This window comes from Lotus japonicus, chromosome 1, assembly GCF_012489685.1.
Source record: "Lotus japonicus ecotype B-129 chromosome 1, LjGifu_v1.2".
NCBI lineage: Eukaryota > Viridiplantae > Streptophyta > Magnoliopsida > Fabales > Fabaceae > Lotus > Lotus japonicus.
In genome coordinates, this window is record NC_080041.1 from 11714192 (window position 1) to 11738981 (window position 24790).

Below are 24790 nucleotides of genomic sequence, written 5' to 3' on the forward strand. Positions count from 1 at the left end.
CTTCAGTGTCTTAAGTTGATTCAGAATTACTAGGAGTTTTTATATTGGAATATCTAATAAGCTAAATTAGACTTGAGGATACTGTTCCTTTTATTTTGGGCCTACCCTGAGGCTTGTATCAGAAACCAGCAAGGGTTGTCCCAAATATTGAGGGCAGAACACTGGCATCATTATGTGGTTCAATGTATTGGATTTGGATGAGAATGAGGGCTTCATATTTGAATGGAATTGCATGTTTTATTAATATACTTGGTACAATAGAGCACAATTACTAGTACTTCATCAGAAAGTCATCACAGTTTGGATTGAATGAAAACCCTGAGTGATCCATTATTAACAGTGGTTATATCATGGATGCTCCTTCTATCTTTATCTCCAGAAACCTTTTGCTTTTTATAGTACTTCCGGGCATGACTAGCTACTTGGGTTGGAGTCTTTGTAAGAACAAAATTGCGAGCGATGTTTCTCCAATCCCCTATACCATACTTTTGAAGTCCCATCAGAAAGCCTCTGTAGTATAATTAATACCAAAATCAGCATAAAAAAATGATAGAGATTGAAACCGATCAAACAGCATATGACTCAAAATCTAATTCACTTATACAAACTCATGGTCAAATTATAGCATATAGCTACTATGCTAGAATGCCAAAGCAATTAGTGTAAAATTCAATTGGCTGACATGGGATAACAAACCACAGGATCAGTAGTAAGATAAGAAACTGAAATTGAAGGAAAATGAAATAAAAAAAATTGATTGCAGTCTTGAATTTCAATTGCTTGTGGAGTATAATCATGATTAAAGGGCAAATACAAGTTTACATTATGCGTGAAGTCCAAGAAGAACCAAATCTATTTTGTGGATTTAATGTAGATAACAGTAAAGTTAGACTAACTTTGCATTTTTGAAAGAGACACTCCACGGCTCGAACCTATGGCTGAAGAGTCACATGGCAATAACCTTACCGTTACGCCGATACTCGCCCTCAATATAATCATGATTCATGGGCAAAATTCCAATATCAATAAGTTTTCGTTCTACTGGCGGCATGTTTGGAAGTAATTTTGCAATTGATACTAAAATCAAAATCAATTTTGGGAAAAACTTTTTCTAAGTAGCTTTTGGATTCCAAAAAGATATCGATGAAATAGAAGCTGATCCAAAGATGTGGTGAAGTTTTCAGTAAGTAGAGAAGGGAGTAAAATATCAATACAAAGAGACAATTGGAGATTCCAAGTTGATGAAACTCACCTGTGTTCCTCTTCGGTCCAGGGGACCCCTTTCTTCCTCACATGATTAGGACCCCTGACCCTAACAGTTGCAGGAATGGGAACATGCCCTGCTTCTATGCCAAGGATATCTTCCAATTCCTTGAACTTTTTGATAACATCAAACACAGTCTTCCCAGGAATCATGGCTGCCACTTTCAGCCATCTATCTGGTGTATCCTTATCATATATGGAAACGGCGCTTTCAAACTTCTCATTATCTTCTCTAGTCCATTCTGTGGGGGCACTCTTTTGGACAAAATAGTTTGAATTTGAATAGAAGGTTTTCAAATCCATAACGTACACCACAAGGATACAATCACTCCTACTTGAATGAACTCCCTCTTGAGATGGAAATGAAGAACTACAAACGGGTGCTGTAGTGATCACTGAAGAGAAGCACAAAAAAGAAGAAATTATAGATCTATGATACTCAAAATGCAAAGAACTTAGAATCTATATAGTCATACTGCCTTTTAGGATCGTACAGAAACTAGGAAAAATGTTGATATTCCAGAATTTCGATGTGTGAGTATGATGACTATATAGGATAGCAAGTCTTACAACCAAAGGCTAATTTTACAAGTGAGCTTGTAAAGTTGAGCTGCACGGAGAGAAAGAGAGGAAAATATTGAATATAAAGAACCCAAGAGCAACAGGAGCAGGAAGAAAGAGGGTGAAGAAAGCAAAGACCCAACAAAGAAAAGAGAGAAATTTCTTTACAATCAGCAGAGGAAAAACTGGATGACTGTTTCCCTTTGGCGTTTCTGCGTGATGAGGCAACTATGAAAGCAAGTGCATTACTTTAAAGAAGAAAGAAATTGAATATAAATTGATTTATGGTTTTGAAAGACTCTGTTTGGAAATTGATGTTGTTGATATGAATTGATTTATGGTTTTGAAATGCTATTTTAGGGAATTCATGATATAACCACATAGTAGTTAGCTGGACTAACGGTTTAGCTACATATAGTTATTTGGTTATGAGAGGAGAGAGTTATTTATTAGATTAGATGAAGGGAATTAGATTTCTCACCCCCTCATTTAGAATTGTCACCCCATTTAAAAGTGGGGAAAAACCAAAATTGTCCCTCCGTGTTTTACTCCGGAGGTTGAACATTCAGACTCATCCAGAACTTCAACTTTCGGACTCTGTTAATATTAGAACAGAACAAAACATCAACACTCGGAGCTCTCAAGACGTGCGACCCAGAAGCGACATTGAGGTACCCAAAAGCGACCAAGAATCGCGACCAAAAGGGTATTGTAACCATGTATGTTTGTCCCATATTATTGTCACTGCATTTTCATGTTTATGTTTTTGTGATAGTATCTGGTTTGAGAGATCCGAATCTTGAAGTTTCATATTAATCCAGTACAACAACTCTCGGACGTCTTAAAAAGGGGGTGGCAAATTTTATTATCAATCAGTCTGAACCTTGAAGTCCTGGAGAGATCCGAAACTTATAGTCCTGGATCACTATCACTCTTACCAGATGCAGTATTGTTATTTTGCTTTACTTTTCAAATGCTTAACTTGGATTATGTATTGTAATTTTGTTTAAATTGAATTATGTAACTTTTCAATTTTAAAGTCATGTTATTTTTGCTGCAATTGGACTAAAGTCATGTTATTTTAACTGTAATTAAAGCTTCCGAACTTATAACTCTCGGACTAGTCCAAAACATCAACAACTGGACTGATATAGAGGCTTAAGTCCCGGAGGGTAGTCTCGACATTTTTTTAAAAAGGCTAGGGTGGCAATTCTAAATGATGGGGTGGGAAGCCATCAATATATAGAAAGGGTTATCACTTATCAATGAGATGCAGCCGCCCTCGAAAAAATGATATGATACTACGTGATTTTAGAAGGGGAGGTCTATCTATTAGATGAAGTCGTTATTGCATAAAGAGGCTATCAACGAGATGCAATCCGCCTCAAATCAGATGATACGATACTATGTAGTTCCAAGTGGAGTAGGGTTGGCAATGAGCTCTGTGGGTACGGGTTTGGTCATTTCCATACCCAAACCCAAACTTAACACCCAAACCCAAACCCAAACCCAAATTCAATATGGGTGCAAAAATTAAACTCAAACCCAAACCCCTGGGTTTTGGGTTATCCGAACCCAAACCCAAAACTCAATGTGAGCACCGAACCGACAAAAAATCAAAAATATCAACCCGGAAACAAAATGTACATAAGAGAACAATATGAACATAAGTTGATTAAACCTCATATTCATTCCAATACAAAGGAAAAAATATAGTTCATAAACATAAGCCTACTTAGTAACTTTTAAAAAAAACTCTACTTAGTAGCTTTAATAGTATATATATAAGGGTTGGTAATTACATGCATAAGACTTCGGGTTTGAGTTTGGGTTTGGGTGCGGGTTTAATAAATCCCACACCCAAACCCAAACATGTTTTAAAATTTGGGTGAAACCCAAACCCAAAGAAATCGGATTTCGCCCACAATTTCGGGTCGGGTTCGGGTTTGGGTTTTCCTGCCATCTCTAAAGTGGAGAGAGCTATCCACTAGATGGAGTCGCTAGTGCACAGAGAGAGATATCGATGCAACTGTGCTCGATGAGATTATACAATATACAACGTGATTCTAGGGTGAAGAGTGTTATTTGTTAGATGGAGCCATTAGTGCACTACGAGAGCTATCAATGAGATGCAGCCGCTCCTGATGAGATGATATATATGAACTACATGATCTCATGACAGGGCCGTGTATGTATTTGGGGGCCTAAGGCAAAAATAATTTTAGGGCTTTAAGATATTTAATATATTATACAAATTCTCAATTTTTTATATCAATATTCTAGCTTTTTAAGCTGTAAAATTATTTGTTAGAGTTTTATAATCAAGCAACTCTATAACATTTCGCTTTCAATAGATAAAATAGCTAATTCATTCAATATATTTTGTAACATTGTTGTAAAAATTGTTCAAATCGTGTCTCAATAAAATTAATTGATCTAATATGTTTAAAAAATACTAAATGCGAAAAGATTCATCAGATGAATGTGTGATTTCATTACTAATATTTTCATTAAAAATAAGGTTTTCTATGAATTTTATGTTTATCGCAAAATTTTAGCTCTATCATTTTTTAATGATCATTTTTTGTGTGGATTCTAAAGCCAATGCAAATCCATTTTTCCTATAACTTTTTAACTAAGTGTTAAGACTTTTTAAATGATTTATATGCATATCTTTAGGGACGAGGGAGAATTTTTTTTAACCTATGGATATCATAGACTAAAACAGGTGCAAATTTAATAGTTTGACTAGGTCTTTTCTCTCATGGGGGGCACTGCAACTACTGCATGGGGGCCTATAGGTAGTTAGTTTTTTTTAGGGGCTTTAGGCATGAGCCTAATTTGCCTTACTGTTTGCACGACCCTGTCTCATGTGAAGAGGATTAGATGAAGTCTCCAATTAGGAAAAGATTAACCTTAGGAGATGAGAGCTATCAACGAAATGCAGTTTCCCGTGACGGTATACATAGGATATACCAATTTCTTTGTTTATAAAAAAACATGTTTATTTTAAAAATTTATCTTCAAAAAATGATTTGTGAGAAACATGCTTGCAGACTAGATTGATAGTATGTATGTCGGTCACAACTTAAGTTTTTATATCGTGTCAAAGTTGGTATTAGAGCCTAGTTGTAGTGGGTAATAATAGAATATTTTTAGTAATTTGTGAACCCAAATGTGAATTACTTCCAAGATACTATTAACACTTGATGAGTGTCTTGAAGTGATTTTAAAGTGCAATTTCAATCATTTGTTAATTTACTCAAATATGAGTCTCATCTAATATTTGATGAATATTCTATCTTTAATAAGCTGCTATGATTTCTACTAAAAGGGTAAAAATTGATGAGTCTTTTATATATACAACCTTAGGACCCTCCTGATGAGATTATGGTCTGACCCGTGTTTCCCTTTCGTGCTTGTGTTATGGAGTCTGGATCCCAGAGGGAGTTGAGATCAATATTTGCCTTTAATTTATTATAATAATGACTATCAGTTTAACTTTCACACGACACCATTTGAGACCTTGTACGGTAAGGAATACAAATCACCCATTGGTTGGTTTGAAGTTGGAGAAGATAAACTTCCAGTCCAAAAACTTATCCTAGATGAAACTAAAAAAGTTAAGCCAGTTTGAGATCGTTTAGCTACAGGTCATAGTAGGCAAAAGTCTTATGCTGATAGGAAGCGACCCCCTTTAGCGTTTTCAATTGGAGACCATGTGTTCTTGTGTGTTTCTTCAATGAAAGGAGTGTTGCAATTTGGTATGAATGGCAAGCTAAGCCCAACATTCATTCACAAATTTGAGATCTTGGAGAGGTTGGCACTTCCCATAGTTCTTTCTAAAGTTCATCTAGTTTTTCATGTTTCTATGCTTCAGAAATACATATATGACAGGCGGAGGGAAACATGCCTAAACTACTTTCACACCGGAACGAGGTTGTATTGGTTTCTGACATATAGTTAACTAGACTATGACCCGCGCGATGCGCGGGCTGACTTTTTTTTGCATTAATATATATATACTTCAGTAAGGTTTGAAAATGCAAGAAGATTTGATTGTTTAACAAAAAATGGGTTTCATGACTTTTGGTATCAATGTAAATTGATAAATGGTAGTAAAAAAAACTGATAAATAGTTGGCCCATTTAAAATTAAAATTTTATTATAATTAAATTTTTGCTATTGAAATAGAGTAATTTTATACTTATTCATGGGTTGAGTTACGTTTAGCTTAAAGTATAGACTATTGGTAGAAACTTGCGCAATATAGACTTATTTCCTCATTTTCAATGCAAAAAGAAACATCTATTTTGTCTATATATCTATCTCACAAAAAAAAATAAGTTGTGGTAATAACTTGTGATGAAAGTATAAAAACTATGATATGCAGGCAAATTATTCAAATCAACTAAGAATGTTATTATAACGGGTAGATTATTGCCTTTTAAGAATGACATTGGAATGATACTGATCATGTTATCATTTAGTTTTCTTACAACCACAACAACAGTTGATACATCATTCCCGTCAAAAAAAAAAAAAAACAGTTGATACATCATTAAAAGATTGTGACGCTAAACAGGCGCTTTCAACTTATTTTGCTAAAAGCCTTTGCTATGGATGCTTTCTTTTCCTGCATTACAATTACTAAAAGCTTATAGGAAAGATGTATAAGTATTGATCTTACTGATTCAACAAAAATAACGTAGTATTCAAAATGCTGAAAAGTAGTTTATCACAAAGTAATTAGCCAATATTCATGAAAGAATTGCTATAAAACTTTTTTTGGGTGAAAGGAAATAGATTTTTCAATGGAAGCAATGTATGTGCAGCATAATGATATTCTTGCACTTGTGGTGGAAGAAGAGCTACAAAACTCTACTGACATGACTTGCAGTTGCAGTTCAGAGCATCTATGTTAAGAGTTAACACGGTCATTGTGTTGGATTAAAATACAATTTTACAGCTATATGAATGATCAAGACAAAATGGCAATTATGTAAAGTCTCATAACCTTTGTATCCAAATGAAAGCAAGAAATAGAAATCAGTAAAACAAAAACGGTAGGATGAAATGTCAACAGTTAAAGACTACACACACTAATATATTAGCGAGCTCTATAGTTTTTCTAGACTTCGCTCAATACAGAGTCCAGGGTCAAAAGCAAACCAACTTTAGGAAAGGACTTGTAATAACACATAGTAACAAAAAAAGTATCAGATCTAAATTGTAAAGGACTAAACACACCACTATATGAGCTAGCTCTACAGATCTTCAAGACTTAGGTCAATATAGAGTCTAGAGTCCAAAGTAGACCCACTTCGTGCAAGGACCTGCACACTAACAACAACAAAAATTGTGAAGGGCTAAATAGCAGACGACCACTAATCACCAAAGACTCTCTTTAGACAACTACTTTTCACTTTTTGAGCACAACAAAATATTTCTACATAATCTAAGCATGTGTCATAAAGTTATGCTATATGCAAGTTGCAAATATGTGTCTAGAGCTCTCTTCATTAGTTAGAAATAGTCATATATCAAATTTAAATTGTAAAGGAATAAATATTAGACAACCACCAATCACCACGACTCTTATATTTCTAGCCCGCTCCTGTGTGTCTAATTGTCTTCATGGAAGCACAAATGTAGTGTGCACAAAAAAAGAAGATTTTGCACAACACGAATTATATTATACAATCTAAACTAATAGCAAATGAAACTCAGAAGTAAAACATTTCTATATGCTTTAAACACGTGTCATTGAGTTATCCTCGAATGATAACTCAAGTGGTAAGAGTTGAAGAATATTTAGAATGTGTCATTACTCATTAAGTTATATAATGTAAGCTGTAAATGTGTGATTAGAGCTGCCTTCATTGGCTCGAAATAGTCATATATAGAATTTAAATTATATAAGAATATAGTAGACAACCACTAATCACCTAGGCTCTTTTATTTCTAGCCTGCAATTGTGTCTCTAATAGACTTCACGGAAACATACATTGTGTACACAAAAATACAGATTTTGGAACAACACAAACTAATAGCATGAAACTGGACATCAACCAAAACAAATTAAAAGACAAATTATAGAAGAAATGTAAGAGATTGAGATGCAAACCTGTATGAGAGGTGAATGGAGCATTAATCTCATAATGTAAGATAACTCACACTGTACTGCTCCTTAGCAAGTAAGTAGAAGAACAACTATCATTCCAGATTCCAAGAAGAACGGTGGCCCTAAAAGAAACTCATCATAGCAGAAACTATCATTGATTAACCAATGTTTTTATTTGTGTGTGTGTGTGTAGAAATATGGAGAAAAGGGCATTCTTGAGCACATCTTCTTCTCAGAAGCTTTCATGTTGCAAAAGGGGTAATGGTACATGTGGCTTCTTCCTATTTGATAAGAAACATATCTTTCCCTATCGATCTTCTTGCTTATCTCATCAGCTCTCTCCCAACAATACAAAAAGTTCAAAATTTAGCAGATTTTATTCACTAAAGATTATTAGTTAACATCATTTTTCAAAGGATTACAAATGATCACATAAGTTCCCAAAAATGACTAAACTAAAACTTTGTCATAGAGCATAAATCCAAAATAGCCATGATGGAAAAAGTTATAAGCTTGGGAAGCTGTGTGTATAAGAAGATAGCTGAGACTTAAAGAGAAGAAGAAGATATTTATGGTTGTTACCTTTATCTGAACATTAAAGCATGCCCTGTGAGTGTGAAGTAGTACGTAGGGGTCACTTTTGGAGAGAATAGAAATAGAAATAGATTCTGGAGAGTCCAGAAGGAAACAATATTAGTAATAATAAAAAATATTGATAAAAACTCACATTTGCAGCTTTAACAAAATTTAAACAGACATTTACTTAGCAGTGTAAAAGATAAAAGAATAAAAAAAATTGAGAACGGATCAAATGATTAGAACTAAAAAGGACAAAAGGTTGTACCTGATAAGAAAGTGTTCATCCTAATAATAAGACATGTTTTCCCTTTTCTTCCGGTTTATCGAGCAATCGAAAAGACTCTGAAAATTTGAAAAATCACACTATCATAAGCCTATTCTTTTTAAAAAAAAAAATTACATTCGAGTACCCAGTAATAAGTTAGATGAAATTTGGAGTGGAGATTTCGAAGGATGCAAAATGGAAATAAGATAATGGAGGAATAAGGAAAAGGGTTTAATTTAGAAACTGGAGGAAGCAATTGGAGTTTATAAAGACAATGCCATTGAAGGGGCCATCAGAAGTGATCTCAAACCCTTGCAGCTTAGCGATCTTATGAAAGTCCATCATAGATCATTCCTTTTTGCTGACCCAACAACCATTAGAACGAAGACAGAAATTTGTTGTCACTGTCACCATAGAGAGAATTGAAGGGGAAGCTCTTGTGGGTAATAGATGGATGAGTCTTTTAGAATTGGGAATTGGATGGGTAGTAGATGTACACATGGAAACGCAAGGCCCATATGCACAAAATAAAATGAAACGATCTAACCGGAATGAAACGGCGCACGAGAAGAAGGAAGGAATAGAAACGTAGTAAAATGGTGAGAATAAAATGGGGTTTATGCTGTAGAACTTCAAACAAAGGCAAAGAGAAATTAGGACACATCACTCTTAAATCTGACGTGGCAAGTTTGGCTTAGAATAAAGAAAATGAGTTGGCGGCGTTAGATTGCGCGCTTCTCAATTCCTATATATAAATAGATGAGGGATTATAAGATTTGATTAGTACTATTCATAACAACAATGTGCATCTTCTTTTCTAGTGCTCAATTGATAGAAACGTCAAAGTTAAGCGTGCTTGCTTTGGAGCAATATGAGATGTGTGACCTCCTGAAAAGTTATTTCAATGAGTGTAGCAAGCGGAAGCTGGTAGACATTTGAGACCCGAGGAGGACAAGAGTGAGGACAAATAGCGATACAATAAGAAGACACCGAAAAGAAGCGGTTTCCAGAAAGACTTCTAGGCAAAGGAAAATATGGCTGAACCGGTCTGGTACCAAATTGGGTGGTATTCTAAGGCCATAGGTATGAGACCATATGCAGTTAAGGAAAGCTTATAGGACTTGATAAGTGCTACTTATTGTTGGGTACTAGAGTGGCGCAACGGAAAAATTAGGAGTAGGAAAAATTCATTTTTACTTGTGAGAACCTGGATAAAATAACTTTCGAGCAAATTCAACTTCAACAATAGATGACAATAAAATAAAAACAATGACACAAGAAATTTTAACGTGGAAAACTTCCATCAAATTGAGAGAATAAAAACCACAAGTATGAGCCTGAAAGTAATTGGTTACAAAGTAATGTCAAACGACATAAAAAACTTCACCAAAAAAAGTGAAAATAAAACTCCCAACAAATAGGAAAAAACTATACCAAAGAAATGTGGAAATAGAACACGGTAAAAACCCACAACAGAGGGACAAATCACCCAAATGATAGATAAGATAAAATTCCAAACAAAAAGGGTTAAAATAAAGGGCTCAAGGATATACTAAAATTTCAAGATGTACCGAAAAATGACCCAAAGTCTTCCCATCAAGTGAAACAATTCACGTTGCAAAAGTTGATGTGTCACCTCAAAAACAAGGGTTTAAACCCTTTTTAAAACAAATCTTGGGCTAGGCCCATTCAAAAAAAACTCCCTTCTTTTTCTTTCCTTCTTTTTTTCTTTTCATAAAATAAAGTTGTGCCCCACTTAAGAGGCACAACCCAACACTTATAATAGTAAGGATATTTTTTTTTTCTGGTGGTATGTGCATAGGAACTCCAAATTCGAGCATGCTTGCTTTGAAGCCGTATGAGATGGGTAACCTCCGCATAAGTTTTCTCAAAGAGCACGTGAGTAACGAGAAACCACGCTGAAAAAATTGTGTTATTGTAATAGGGGCAGGCGCAAGGATGGATGCAGGTTATAGGTTATGGGGGCATTTGCCCCCACCATTTTTTTGATGTTTCCTTATTATTGTGTGTTGTTTGTATTATTTGCCTTACAAAAAAATTATTTTCTTAATACTATGTGTTATTTGCCCCCACTACTTATTTATATGTATGTGAGTATTTATATTGCTCCCACCACTCAAACTTTTTGAATGATTTTAGTTGCATATTACTACTATCATATTTTCTTAACTTTGACTTTTGAATCAATTGTTATTCTTGTGCTTTATCATTGTAGGAGCTAAATGGTATTGCTAGTTTCAGTGTCGACAAAATAATATGCACAGCGCTGCAATATGTTATTGGGTTCTCAAGTAAAACAAAGAATCAAAATAAAGCATGATGCTTCAGTAGACCAGTAAAAAAGAAGCAACGCTGGCACAACAGTATTGCCACCATTGAAAAGTTGATTGCCAGAGTGCTGAAATATCAAAGAAAAGGTAGGACTGGATTGGCTGAGAATCGGATTTTAATAAAGATGACTGTGATAGTGTGAACCACATTGGCATGCTTATGTGAATCTACCTAAATTCTGAGCCAATGAAGCATGAGATTCTGACCAAGTGGAATGCAGACTCAGATTCGACTAGCAAAGTGATGCTGATCAAACATGGCCAAGTTGGCCATATTGCACTCCAAAAGCAAATGATTAACCACCTTAAGACACATAAAGCTTACCATTCCTTATGCGACCCGAAATTTCAATGCAAGTGCTCAACTCAAGAGATCCACATGCTATATTTGAAAATCTTTCTATGATTTATTTTAAAGTCATTCAATTTTGAGCAATGTTAGTAGCTACTGTGTGTTAGAATTAATTCAAAAACAGGAGGAATTTCTATACTGTAAATTTGAAAAGGCCAATTTAGACTTGAGTTACTTCATCTTTTCCCCTATTATTTTGTGGGAAGAACATTGGCATCATGATGTGGCCCAATTCATGTCAAACCTTTATCAATATATATGTCATTATAGAATATAATTATCAGTGGTATGTCTAATCCGTCATGTTGACCTTGAGATTTAGACTGGGTTTTCAAAGAAATATACATGGTCACTATCACACTTTTTAAAAAATAGATAACAACGAATAACAACAAAAGTCTTATCCCACTAAGTGAGGTCGGCTATATGAATCACCCAATACCCTTGCGCTCGAAACATCCTTTTTGACCTCCCTCCACCTCTCTTCACAAGGCATCAGCACAAGCCCGTCAGTGTTTGATATATTAAAGATAACAGTCAATTTTACAATTTTACGTTGGCTGCCACAAGTCTTACACAACATTCCTCAGAACCGACTATGGCAAATTCAAGGATGTTTTAAGGATTGAAACTTTATTGCCATTTCCTTTCAGGATGTTCATGAAACAAGTAGCTTCATTTCATCTACATTATCAAAATCCTACAGAACAATAATCTATGCAGTGGAATTGGTTTGCCTTAATTTGAACATTGTCATAGTTGGCATTCTTATAGTACATGAATACCAAAAACAGCTTCCTTATTGAAGTTTCTAGGTGCTGCCCTGAAACTAGGAATTTTTGACTTAGCATAAGCCTCATGTAAAGAGCAATCATAAAGATCCTGCCCTTGAAGTTTAAGGGTCTTGGAAGTGATGATATCAGATGAAGATGGCATCATCAACAAGTCATCACAATTTGGGTTGAAAACCATGAGTGAGCCACTGTTGTAGTTACTAGTACTTTTGAATGAAAGTGGCTTGTTGTTTTCTGATGTGATACTAGTTTCTGTAAGATTAACAGTGGTTATATCATGGATGCTTGGTCTCCTCTTATCTTTACCTCCAGAAACCTTTTGCCTTATGTAGTACTTCTGAGCATGGCTAGCTACTTGTGTGGGAGTCTTTGTCATAACAAAATTGCGAGCGATGTTTCTCCAGTCCCCTTTACCATACTTTAGAAGTCCCATCAGGAAGCGTCTGTAGTATAATACACAAGTAAGATATATAAACAACCACCAAAAAGGATATAGATTGAAGCATAAAAGAGAAGCTCATCCAAACATGCTACCTATACCAGGATTTAAAATTTAATTCACTAATACAAACTACTGATCAAGTTTTAGCATAGCTACTTTGCTAGAATGATAAATCAATCAGAATAAAGCCAGAGGGTGATAACAAACCATTGGATCTGTAATTCAATAAGAATAACTGAAGTTGAAGGTAAATTAAATGGAAAAATATAAATTCAGTTCCTTGTGCTGTATACTCATAGTTCATTAACAGAATTTTAACATCAATACTTTTTCCTGCTCTTGACTAAATCCATAAGTAGAGAAGGGAGTAAAATTGAGAAGAGAGTAAAATAAAGCCAAAAAATAAGGTTTGAAAAACTGTGTGAAAATAGGTTTTAAATTTTAGAAAATTGAGAAGAGAATCAAACAAGGTTGAAGAAACTCACTTGTGTTCTTCTTCGGTCCACGGAACTCCTTTCTTCCTCTCATGATCAGAACCCCTGAGAGTTGTTCCAGGCTTCCTTTTGAGTCCATCAAAGTTCTGGTTCTCAACAACTTCAAAGGTAAAAGAAGAGGAATGATACCCCGGAACAGGAACATGCCCTGCTTCAATTTCACCTACATCTTCTTCCAATTCCCTGTACTGCTTGATCACATCAAGCACAGTCTTCCCAGGAATCATTGCAGCCACATTCAGCCATCTATCTGGTGTGTCCTTATCATATATAGCAAGGGCACTTTCAAACCTCTTGTTATCTTCTCTACTCCATTCTGTGCTGTGAGCACTCTCTTGGACAAACCAATTTGAATTTGGCATGAAACAAGGGGAATAGAGGGTTTCCAAATCCATAACTTAAACCACAGCCACAAGCATACAAAAACTCTCCTATCACTTGAATGAAGTTCCTCAAGAGATGGAAATAAGAGTTAGAAAAGGGGTGCTCTTGTGATCACAGAAGAGAATCACAAAAAAAGAAACCAAAGATCTTTGATTCTCACATAAGTTAGAATCTTTTATGTGTGATCAAGAGAAAGTTGAGAATCTATAAAAGTCATACCTTTTAAGTAGAGAATCTTAGGAAAATGATGGTGGTGTGCCAGAATTTTGATGTGTGAGTGTGATGAATTCTGAAACTAGAACAATAAAAGATGTTCTGAGAATACCAAAATATCAGAAGGAAAGGTAAATGTTTTCAGTGAGGCTGCTACTACAAAGTTGAGCTCCACTGAAGGAAAGAAAATATCAAAATATAAAGAAGCCAAGAGCAAGAGAAAGAAAGAGATATTGTAGAAAGGTAAGAGCCATCAGAGAAAAGGAGACAAATTAATTGCTTTACAATCAGCAAAGGAAAAGCTAAGATAACTGTTTCCCTTTGTCCGTTTCTTCATGATGAAGCAATTGTTAAAAGCAAATGCATCCATACATACATAACATAATGTGTAGAAATACACAAGAATAAAAAAGGGGTACTCAGTGAAAAGATTAGAGTTTGTATGGATATCCGTTAGAATGTATGAAAATATAAAAATAACACATTTGAATGCACTTTTCATTGAAGTAGCAAGTTTCGACTTCATAAAAAGTGATTCAGAATGTATTATTTTCTTGTTTTCATATTTTTTAACGAATATCCAAACGGATTTATAATTCAGGGTTATGAAGGAGATAAGGGGTTGGATTTGGATTTCATCAAAAAGGGAGAATAAGGAGTATTTGATCTGAGAGATAGCTTATCGACCAAAAATAAAAAAATCTGAGAGGTAGCTTGGCTAGCTTATAGTGTAGCACTAGCTAGTAGCAATATACCTATAACTAAGGACAAAGTTCCATTCTTAATTACGGTAAATAAAGAGGTTTAAATCATGAAAACGATGGTGAAAAATACACGAACTTTTTCAGGAGAAAGTATAATTCACCTCTTGATGTAGGCTCTGGTTGCATTAATGTCGTGCAAGCATGAAATTAACCTTAATCAAGTTAAGGTTAATCTAGGGGAACAGATGCCTCTTAACGTTTTAGTAACAATGATAATACTTACATATTTCTATAATATTATTCCTTTTTTAATTAAAATAGAAAAGTATAAGTCCCTCATGATTTACTATATGTAAATTGATTTAATTTATATGCGGTACAAGGAGATTTACACATACATCAAATCACATCTTCCCATTTTAAATATTTTTAAATTTAAGTTTAATTATGAGATCAAAATTAATGAATTTTAATTGAATAAATGTATACAAAAATTGCGATGTCAATGCATAGTAATTAAACCCTATGTAAATATAATTTTTTTTAATGGAAATATTGGATGCAAGGAGTGGCATGAGGTTATGATAAATTCACAAAAGGAGGGGATTTATTTTTTTGGAAGCAAAAGCAATTTATTGCATAAAAAAGGAGGGGATTTATAAGTAGTTTTTGCTTGTTTTTTAGTTATTTTATATAGTTTTGAGTAAATTTCTTTTCCCCCATTTCTTCTCTTTTCTTGTGGTTTCTTCATTTTTTTAAAGCTAATTTAGTTTTCAAAAGATGTAATGGATCTTTAATTCAAATTTCTGTTGATATATATATATATATATATATATAAGAAGCATTATCCTTCTTAAGTTACTTAAGCTAATAACATGGCTAGATTAATCAAAACCCTAAGTGAAATGAGTTTAGGAAAGAACAAACAGATCATGATTCCATGATCTGTTTGTTTAGGGTTTAGGGTTTAGGGTTTAGGGTTTAGGGTTTAGGGTTTCACTCCAAATCTCCTTGGAGTTGCACAGGGTTTTATGTCATGAATGCTTCTGAGTTAGAAAGAGGAGCCCCTAGATTAGTCATTAATTACAAACCCTTAAACAAAGTATTAAAATGGATAAGATATCCATTGCCTAATAAAACAGATCTCATTAAAAGATTACATAAAGCAACAATATTCTCAAAATTTGATATGAAGTCAAGATATTATCAAATTTCGGTCAAGGAGGAGGATCGTTATAAAACCGCCTTCGTGGTTTTTGAAGGGCTTTGAGCTAATACTGTATATTTATTGGTTAATGGGACTAATGAGGTTTTTTGGTGAGGTGTTTTGACAATTTGAGCTGTGGTGAGTTTTTGAGAAGGCTTTGAAGGGGTGGTTGGTATTGAAGATCCAGCAACCTTGATAGGGGTTACTACTATTGCTTTTGATCCTGATGGTGATGATGATGCTGACGAACCCAGTGGGGGTCCATATTGATCCTTTGATTTGGGTTTTGTATCACTCATGTTTTCCCTGTAAAAATTCTCTGGTTAGAAAATCTGGAAGGGAGTTACTGTCTCCTTTAATATGAGTTATTTCAAAATCAAAGCAAGAAAGTAAAGATTGCCATCTGGCAAAAATGTGTTTTGAAACTAGGTTTTGAACATCCTTTTGTAAAACTGAAGGTGCTGCTTTGCAATCAGTTTTTATCAAAAAATTTTTATTAAAAACATCATCTTGAAATTTTTGAACACATAGGACTATTGAAAGAACCTCTTTTTTGACCGTGGAATATTTCTGTTGAGCTGGGTGCCAAATACCTGAATGGTACCTAACTATTTGTTCTTTTGAAGACTGAGGTTTTACCTGCTTAAGTATCCCACCATATCCTAATTCTGATGCATCGGTTTCTATAATTAATGAAGCATCTGGATCTGGTATTCCTAAACAAGGTAGACTTTGAACTAATCTTTTGACTTCTCTAACACTATGACTCATTTCTTTAGACCATGGCGGAGAGTTTTTCCTAAGTCTTTTGAACAAAGGGGCACAAATTATCCTTATGTTGGGGATAAAATCTGCTACATAATTAACACAACCTAGAAATCTCTGTAATTGAGTTTTCTCTTTTAATTCATTTGGAAAGTTTTTGGCAAATTCTAACGATCTTTGTATTGGGGTAATTTGTCCCTGATGAATTTCATATCCTAAAAATCTGGTTTTGGTTTCAAAGATTTTCATCTTTTTTGCTGAAACTACTAATCCATTTTTCTTAATGATTTCTATAAATTTTTCTAAATGTTGAACATGCTGATCTATGCCTTTTGAGAATACTAAGACATCATCTAGATATACAATGGTAAAGTCCATGTATGGATAGAATATATCATTCATGATGTTTTGATATTCACTAGGGGCATTTTTCAAACCTTGTGGCATTACATTCCATTCATAATGACCAAAAGGGACAACGAAGGCGGTTTTATAACGATCCTCCTCCTTGACCGAAATTTGATAATATCCTGACTTCATATCAAATTTTGAGAATATTGTTGCTTTATGTAATCTTTTAATGAGATCTGTTTTATTAGGCAATGGATATCTTATCCATTTTAATACTTTGTTTAAGGGTTTGTAATTAATGACTAATCTAGGGGCTCCTCTTTCTAACTCAGAAGCATTCATGACATAAAACCCTGTGCAACTCCAAGGAGATTTGGAGTGGCGAATCAGGCCCTTGTTGAGATATTCTCCTATTTCTTCTCTACAATATTTTAAATATTGTTCATTCATTTGAATGGGCCGGGCTTTGGTAGGGATGTCTTTCTCATTAAACCCGTCTATGTATGGTAATGTTATGGTATGTATTTTTCTATGATGAAAGGCCATGGGATTTAAATCACATAGATCCTTTTCTATCCGATCTTGAAAATCCTTAATAATCTTTTGAATATTAGATCTCTTGAGCTGTTCTTCTAATTTATAATATTTTATTTCTTTTTGTAAAGAATTGATATGATTCTTTTTTCTAGAGATTATATTTATTTTGGAGGTGGAGATTTCCTTTAATAGATTTAATTCTTTTACCTGAGGAGGTTTTATAAATGGAAAAGTAATAGTCTTTCCTAAGACTGTTGTGACTATTCCTTTTTCATCTATTTTATCAATAGGGTATAGAAGACAAATGAATGGAGTTCCTAAAATGATTTTTTCTGTCATATTTTTGACTAGGACAAATGAAGATCTAAAACAAACTTGGCTTTTGCAAATCTTTGCATTTGATAGTTTGTATTGAATATTCATTTTGGATCCATTTGCACTATTGACTCCTTCTTTGGTTTTCTCATAAAATTGAGTGGGGACTAAGCCTTCCTGAATACAATTAATATCTGCGCCACTATCAATGAGGGCTATTATATTGATTCGAAAATCATTATTAATGACTAAAGTTATTTCAGAGTGCCATTTATGGGTTATAACCAAGTTGAGGAGATTAAGATAACTTTCACTGGGTTCTTCTTTTTCTTCATTATGTATTTGCTTTAATCCTGAGGTACTGGCTAAGGTTTCTTGAGATTCTATAATTTTTATCCCAGCTATTTCCATTAATCTGAACTCTAAGCTAAGATCATTTTGCTTTAATTGGTTAACTTCTTCTTTTAATATTTTTACTTCTTCTTGAAGATCTGATAAGGTTATGGTTGGTTTAGGACGAAATCTATTAAAAATTTCATTCATGCTATTTATTGGAGGACTAATTTCCTTTTTCAAGGTTTCTTCCTTCTTGACCAAAAGATTTAGTTGTTGTAGAAATTCGTCCCTTAAGGGGGAATCCTCCATTTTGTCTATTATAGAGATTAAACTCATAGTTTGATCTTGGGTTAGCATATTGACGTTTTGTCCTAAACATCCTGCACAATCACAGAATCCTGAACTATCTTTAACACATTCTCTTTCTTCTTCTGAAGAGGAATGAGAATCAGATGAGTATTCGACCAGATTTACATCTTGGTCTTCATCTCCTTCATATTCATATTCTGAAGAGTAATGAGGATCTTCACTATTAATGAGAACACTGATTAGACTATCTTTGAGTTTTTGGTCTAAATTTAATTCATTAATTTTTTGTTGAGTTTTGCATTTGTTTGCATAATGTCCTGGCTTTCCACATTTCCAGCAGACATTTTTCTTTTTATTAGGATTTACAGCTTTTTTGTTTATAGGTTTTTGAGTAGTAGGACTTTGTTCATAAGGTCTCTTTTGAAATGGTTTTCTCTTTTTATATCCCTGAGAAGGCTTTGTTTTGGCTCTATTAATCCTTCTAGCTTTTGAACTAGGAGCTTGTAAAGGTTCTACTCCATATTGTTCACAAAAGCTACCTACTTCTTTTCTTGAGATTTGCATATCTCTTTGCATTTTGTTTTGAAGTTTGAAGTCAGTACAAACTTGTATTCCTGTGTGTACTATAGTGTTATGCAATTGTCCAAATGATAGCGAACCAAAATTTACTGGATTTCCTTGATTAAAAAGTGATAAATTATCTAATACCTTTGATTGCATTAATCTAGGTAATCCTGCAATAAAGCGCTCCTTCCAGAAGGCGCTGTTGCCATCTTCTCTTAAGGTTACCTTTGAGAAGAAGGTGTCCTTATACCATCTGTAATCAGACATGGTAGGACAATAGAGATTAGCGAGCTGGCTTGAAGCTCTCTCTCTAAATATGCTAGGATCTCCTATGAAATGAAGTATAATAGTATATATTAATGTTGCTACAGCATCTTCTTCTCCATTTTCTTTTTTCTTTTCTAATATAGTTGATTTATCTTCAGGGGTCATGATGTTGTCCCACCAGCCTCGTAACTGACCAGTGAAGCCATGAGTAATCATTAATGCTGCATTTCTATCGGTGTTATTATGGACTTTATAGGCTGTGGCAGCCATAATCATTTGATGCGTAATATCTAATATATTTTGTTCACTAAAGCCATCGATATTCCATTCATCAAGGCTAGTTCCACTAAAGGTATTTTGAATAAATTCTTTTCTTTCTTCAAACCTCATATCAGAATAGGAAGGTCTTGGATAGTAGGCTCTTGTGTTGTTATCTGGCCCAAACTTTCTAATTTTATTGATATTTAAATCTTTATCCAAATGATTTATTGAAAGCTTGTTTAATTTTTCTTTTAATTTTTCTACACTTCCCGAGAGATTAAAGGAATTAAATTCTTCTTTAGTGTATTGAGGAATTTTGAAAATAGGAGTTTGCAAAGGGTTTCCTAAGGTAAATGATGAAGAAGCTTCTTTGGTTGTTATAGAGGGTTTTTGAACCTCTATTCTTTCTAGCTGTTTTGACATGACTGTTAGCATAGTATTTGCAAAATTTAACTGTTGATGAACTTTGTTAGCTTCTGCCTTATAAGGAGATGCTTCGATTTCATGACCATCTTTTATGACTATTTTCACTCCAGTTTGTGGAGGGTATTCTGAAGTAATAGTGTTATTATCAGGAGTTTTCCAAGTGGTATTTATTTTTGTGATTGGATTGACGTTTTTCCAGAAAGGATAATTAAGATTATTTTTAATACAATGGTTTTCGAACCAATCAAAAAAATAGATGTTTGTTTCAGAAACTTCCATTTCTTCATAATAAAAGGCCCTAAGAGTTTCAGTTTCTTGTTTACTGTAATTCTTGAAGTACCATAATCTTTTATCTTTATTGTATTCAGCCATAAAATCTTTTTTAATGAAATCTTTGTCTATTTCAAAACTAGGTTTTACCCTACTTAGCATGTTGATTTGCGAAGGGGTTGGAGAGTAATTACTAGATTCTTCATCTTGATATATAGGTGTTGCTATACTAGGACTAGACGTTGTATCTAATCCTTTAAGTTTTGATGATACAGAAGATCTTGGGAGATCTACTCTGTATAACTGTTGAGGAGATCTAATACTAAATGAGTTTGATCTATTCATTCTTAAAGTGAGATTTGCTCCTTCTTGAAACAATTCTCTTACTTGAGTAGTATGAATTTTTGGTTGAGGCAGGGAATTCTTGAATACCCATTCCTCAGGGACTTTACTCATAACTTCTTCATGAGTAAGTTTCTTTGGAACTTGTACTGAAGATCTTTTAAGGTTTGCTTCTAGCATAATGGTTTCTTGTTTGGGTGAAGATCTTAAAGCTTTAAAATTATAATTTATTTTTGAAACTTTATAATATACTCTATATATTATTGAGAAAGGATCACTTTCTTCTTCAAAAATATCATTGTTTGCTAATAGATCTAATTGTATGGCATTTTTGGTCCAACTATTCTGAAGATTCATAGCATAGTTTGGATAGCAGTTAAAGAAAACAGGACCATCATGAAGGTTTGATTCTAAGACTGCAATTAACGAATCTTGTGGCTTTAATAGCCTCATATCTCTTAACATTACTATTATAGGAGAATTGATTCCTAAACGAAAGTTAGGTTTTGCAGCTACTTGTATTAAACCTACATGGATGAAGTTAAAACCATCTTTAATGTGTTGATCTAGAACATCTTCATTTAATAATTTTATAGTACTTGTGTGATCAGAACTATGTTGACAACATTCTATTGTAAAAATAGAATCATCTGCTCTATTGAATAAAGTGTGTTGTTTATATATTTCTTTCTTTTTAACTATAGGGATTGACCAATTTTGAAGTGCTCTTTCTATTGAAGCTATTTCTAACTCTTGTTGGGCTACCCTAGAGAGTTCTTGATCTTGGTTACTAGAACCAGAGTTAGATGTTGATGGAATCATGATCTGTTTGTTCTTTCCTAAACTCATTTCACTTAGGGTTTTGATTAATCTAGCCATGTTATTAGCTTAAGTAACTTAAGAAGGATAACGCTTCTTCCCAATCTAGCTAAACCAACGGTCTCACAACCTCTCAGGCTTTACTGCCGGGACCACTAGACTCCAGGGATACCTCACACTAAGTCTTAAGGACTTGAAGATAATAACAAGGTGATTAATGAAAACAGTAAGAAGAAATAAAGTTGCAGAAAAACAAAAGATTGAATCCAACAACTAACTACTGATTCCAGAACCCTTCCCTCACGGGAATAGGCTCTGATACCAGTTTTGACGTAAGCTAAAAAACATGATGGAAAAGTACTTACAGAAAAGCTTTTATTCAAAGAACTGCAGGGTTTACACACATAGAGAGAGGTAGGTAAGAGAGAGAGAAAGGTAGGTCAAAAACCCGATGCCTCTTACTCTTACTAAGCTACCTATTTATACAAGCTTTGACCATGGTTACTTTCGAAAGTAACTCTGGTTTACATAAAAGTAACTATAGTTAATGAAAAGTAACTTTAATAATGAAAGTGGATAGTAACTTTAATAATGAAAGTGGATTCCTTGTCGGCCAATATTAGAAAGCAGATTCTTTCTTGATCATGATGAGAAGGGTTGATAATGGCCTTTTGTCCTTAAGTGTATGGATGATAGTTGATGCCCAAACAGTCATCTTCATTTTCTTGAAGGTAGTTCTGGCTGTTGACTGATGAAGTATCTGAGCCAGACTTCTGACTCATCATATCTATCTTCTTTTGAAATTCTTGGGGAGAGCTTGCTGCGGCTAATTCGGCTATGAGCCTTGATCTTTCTTGAAGAAATGAACTTTCTTGATTGAGACTAGAAACAGGGTTAGTTGACAGCTGTTTCTTGCTTTGTTGAGTAAGCTGATAAGTCTTTATCCAAGCTTCAAGTTTTGTCTGTTGAATTAGAGAGATATTGAATTTTGCCCACCATTTTATTTTAAAAATGCGATAGAGCTGATAGAGTTCTGTATCCTCATAAATTTCTACAGTTCTCCAATCCCAGGTTAAAATCCAAGATATGGCTTGCGAAGCTGTGAACATGAGGAGTTTGTCTTCCATAATGAAATTTGACTTCTGAGCAAAGTACTTGAATAATGGTTTTACTTCTTCGGGAAAGATAGACTCATCGAGACCTACCTTGCAAAACCAAACTTTAAACCATTGAGGGAACTTTAAAGAGATTCCCTTTTTGAACCAAATGAACCAGGAGTGTTGATAAGGATAAAGATACAAGGCGTAATACCAGGCATCTGTATAATCAAAGTAGTTATAACTAGGAGGGTCGAACTGCCTAGAAAACTGCTTAAAATAATGAAGAGGAGCATTCCAATCCTGGGGTGTAAGGACTTTAAGGATTTTGATCTTGGAGAACGCTATTTCTCCTTGTTTATCTTGGTTATGTGTGACTTCTATGGAGTCAGAGTCTACTAGAATGAATTCATAAAATAATCTGGTCTTCTTGGGGTGTCCAGGGACATAATGAAAGTTGGTAGGGAATAATTGAGTGGCTATTTCTCTAGGACTTAAAGAGAAATGTTCTCTTTCTATAATGAGAGATGGCTCACCTTCTGGTTTTTCCAGATATTCGGTTGGCTCGGGTTTGGCAGGGGTTTTTGAAGGGCTTTGAGCTAATACTGTATATTTATTGGTTAATGGGACTAATGAGGTTTTTTGGTGAGGTGTTTTGACAATTTGAGCTGTGGTGAGTTTTTGAGAAGGCTTTGAAGGGGTGGTTGGTATTGAAGATCCAGCAACCTTGATAGGGGTTACTACTATTGCTTTTGATCCTGATGGTGATGATGATGCTGACGAACCCAGTGGGGGTCCATATTGATCCTTTGATTTGGGTTTTGTATCACTCATGTTTTCCCTGTAAAAATTCTCTGGTTAGAAAATCTGGAAGGGAGTTACTGTCTCCTTTAATATGAGTTATTTCAAAATCAAAGCAAGAAAGTAAAGATTGCCATCTGGCAAAAATGTGTTTTGAAACTAGGTTTTGAACATCCTTTTGTAAAACTGAAGGTGCTGCTTTGCAATCAGTTTTTATCAAAAAATTTTTATTAAAAACATCATCTTGAAATTTTTGAACACATAGGACTATTGAAAGAACCTCTTTTTTGACCGTGGAATATTTCTGTTGAGCTGGGTGCCAAATACCTGAATGGTACCTAACTATTTGTTCTTTTGAAGACTGAGGTTTTACCTGCTTAAGTATCCCACCATATCCTAATTCTGATGCATCGGTTTCTATAATTAATGAAGCATCTGGATCTGGTATTCCTAAACAAGGTAGACTTTGAACTAATCTTTTGACTTCTCTAACACTATGGCTCATTTCTTTAGACCATGGCGGAGAGTTTTTCCTAAGTCTTTTGAACAAAGGGGCACAAATTATCCTTATGTTGGGGATAAAATCTGCTACATAATTAACACAACCTAGAAATCTCTGTAATTGAGTTTTCTCTTTTAATTCATTTGGAAAGTTTTTGGCAAATTCTAACGATCTTTGTATTGGGGTAATTTGTCCCTGATGAATTTCATATCCTAAAAATCTGGTTTTGGTTTCAAAGATTTTCATCTTTTTTGCTGAAACTACTAATCCATTTTTCTTAATGATTTCTATAAATTTTTCTAAATGTTGAACATGCTGATCTATGCCTTTTGAGAATACTAAGACATCATCTAGATATACAATGGTAAAGTCCATGTATGGATAGAATATATCATTCATGATGTTTTGATATTCACTAGGGGCATTTTTCAAACCTTGTGGCATTACATTCCATTCATAATGACCAAAAGGGACAACGAAGGCGGTTTTATAACGATCCTCCTCCTTGACCGAAATTTGATAATATCCTGACTTCATATCAAATTTTGAGAATATTGTTGCTTTATGTAATCTTTTAATGAGATCTGTTTTATTAGGCAATGGATATCTTATCCATTTTAATACTTTGTTTAAGGGTTTGTAATTAATGACTAATCTAGGGGCTCCTCTTTCTAACTCAGAAGCATTCATGACATAAAACCCTGTGCAACTCCAAGGAGATTTGGAGTGGCGAATCAGGCCCTTGTTGAGATATTCTCCTATTTCTTCTCTACAATATTTTAAATATTGTTCATTCATTTGAATGGGCCGGGCTTTGGTAGGGATGTCTTTCTCATTAAACCCGTCTATGTATGGTAATGTTATGGTATGTATTTTTCTATGATGAAAGGCCATGGGATTTAAATCACATAGATCCTTTTCTATCCGATCTTGAAAATCCTTAATAATCTTTTGAATATTAGATCTCTTGAGCTGTTCTTCTAATTTATAATATTTTATTTCTTTTTGTAAAGAATTGATATGATTCTTTTTTCTAGAGATTATATTTATTTTGGAGGTGGAGATTTCCTTTAATAGATTTAATTCTTTTACCTG

The 24790-nt window shown here is 34.2% G+C and overlaps 2 protein-coding genes and 1 long non-coding RNA gene across 4 annotated transcripts; all 3 read right to left on the reverse strand.

The window, feature by feature from the left end:
- Positions 1-217: 217 nt before the first annotated feature.
- LOC130733622 (transcription factor DIVARICATA-like) lies at positions 218-2137 on the reverse strand. The gene is made up of 3 exons (XM_057585849.1): positions 1758-2137; positions 1253-1658; positions 218-510 (listed from the first exon to the last, which is right to left on the reverse strand). Exons 2-3 carry the CDS (start codon positions 1564-1566, stop codon positions 294-296), a joined length of 531 nt encoding a protein of 176 aa, XP_057441832.1. The 5' UTR covers positions 1567-1658; positions 1758-2137; the 3' UTR covers positions 218-293.
- A 4719-nt stretch (positions 2138-6856) lies between these two features.
- Positions 6857-9481, reverse strand: LOC130733623 (uncharacterized). 2 transcript variants are annotated; one of them, XR_009017510.1, is made up of 4 exons: positions 8793-9481; positions 8531-8616; positions 7952-8070; positions 6857-7160 (listed from the first exon to the last, which is right to left on the reverse strand). It is a non-coding gene; the product is annotated as an uncharacterized LOC130733623 (long non-coding RNA). The 2 variants fall into 2 exon arrangements; XR_009017509.1 differs by having other exon boundaries at positions 6857-7167.
- A 2628-nt stretch (positions 9482-12109) lies between these two features.
- Positions 12110-14062, reverse strand: LOC130733624 (transcription factor DIVARICATA-like). Its single transcript, XM_057585850.1, has 3 exons — positions 13829-14062; positions 13217-13662; positions 12110-12732 (listed from the first exon to the last, which is right to left on the reverse strand). Exons 2-3 carry the CDS (start codon positions 13618-13620, stop codon positions 12264-12266), a joined length of 873 nt encoding a protein of 290 aa, XP_057441833.1. The 5' UTR covers positions 13621-13662; positions 13829-14062; the 3' UTR covers positions 12110-12263.
- Positions 14063-24790: the final 10728 nt, after the last annotated feature.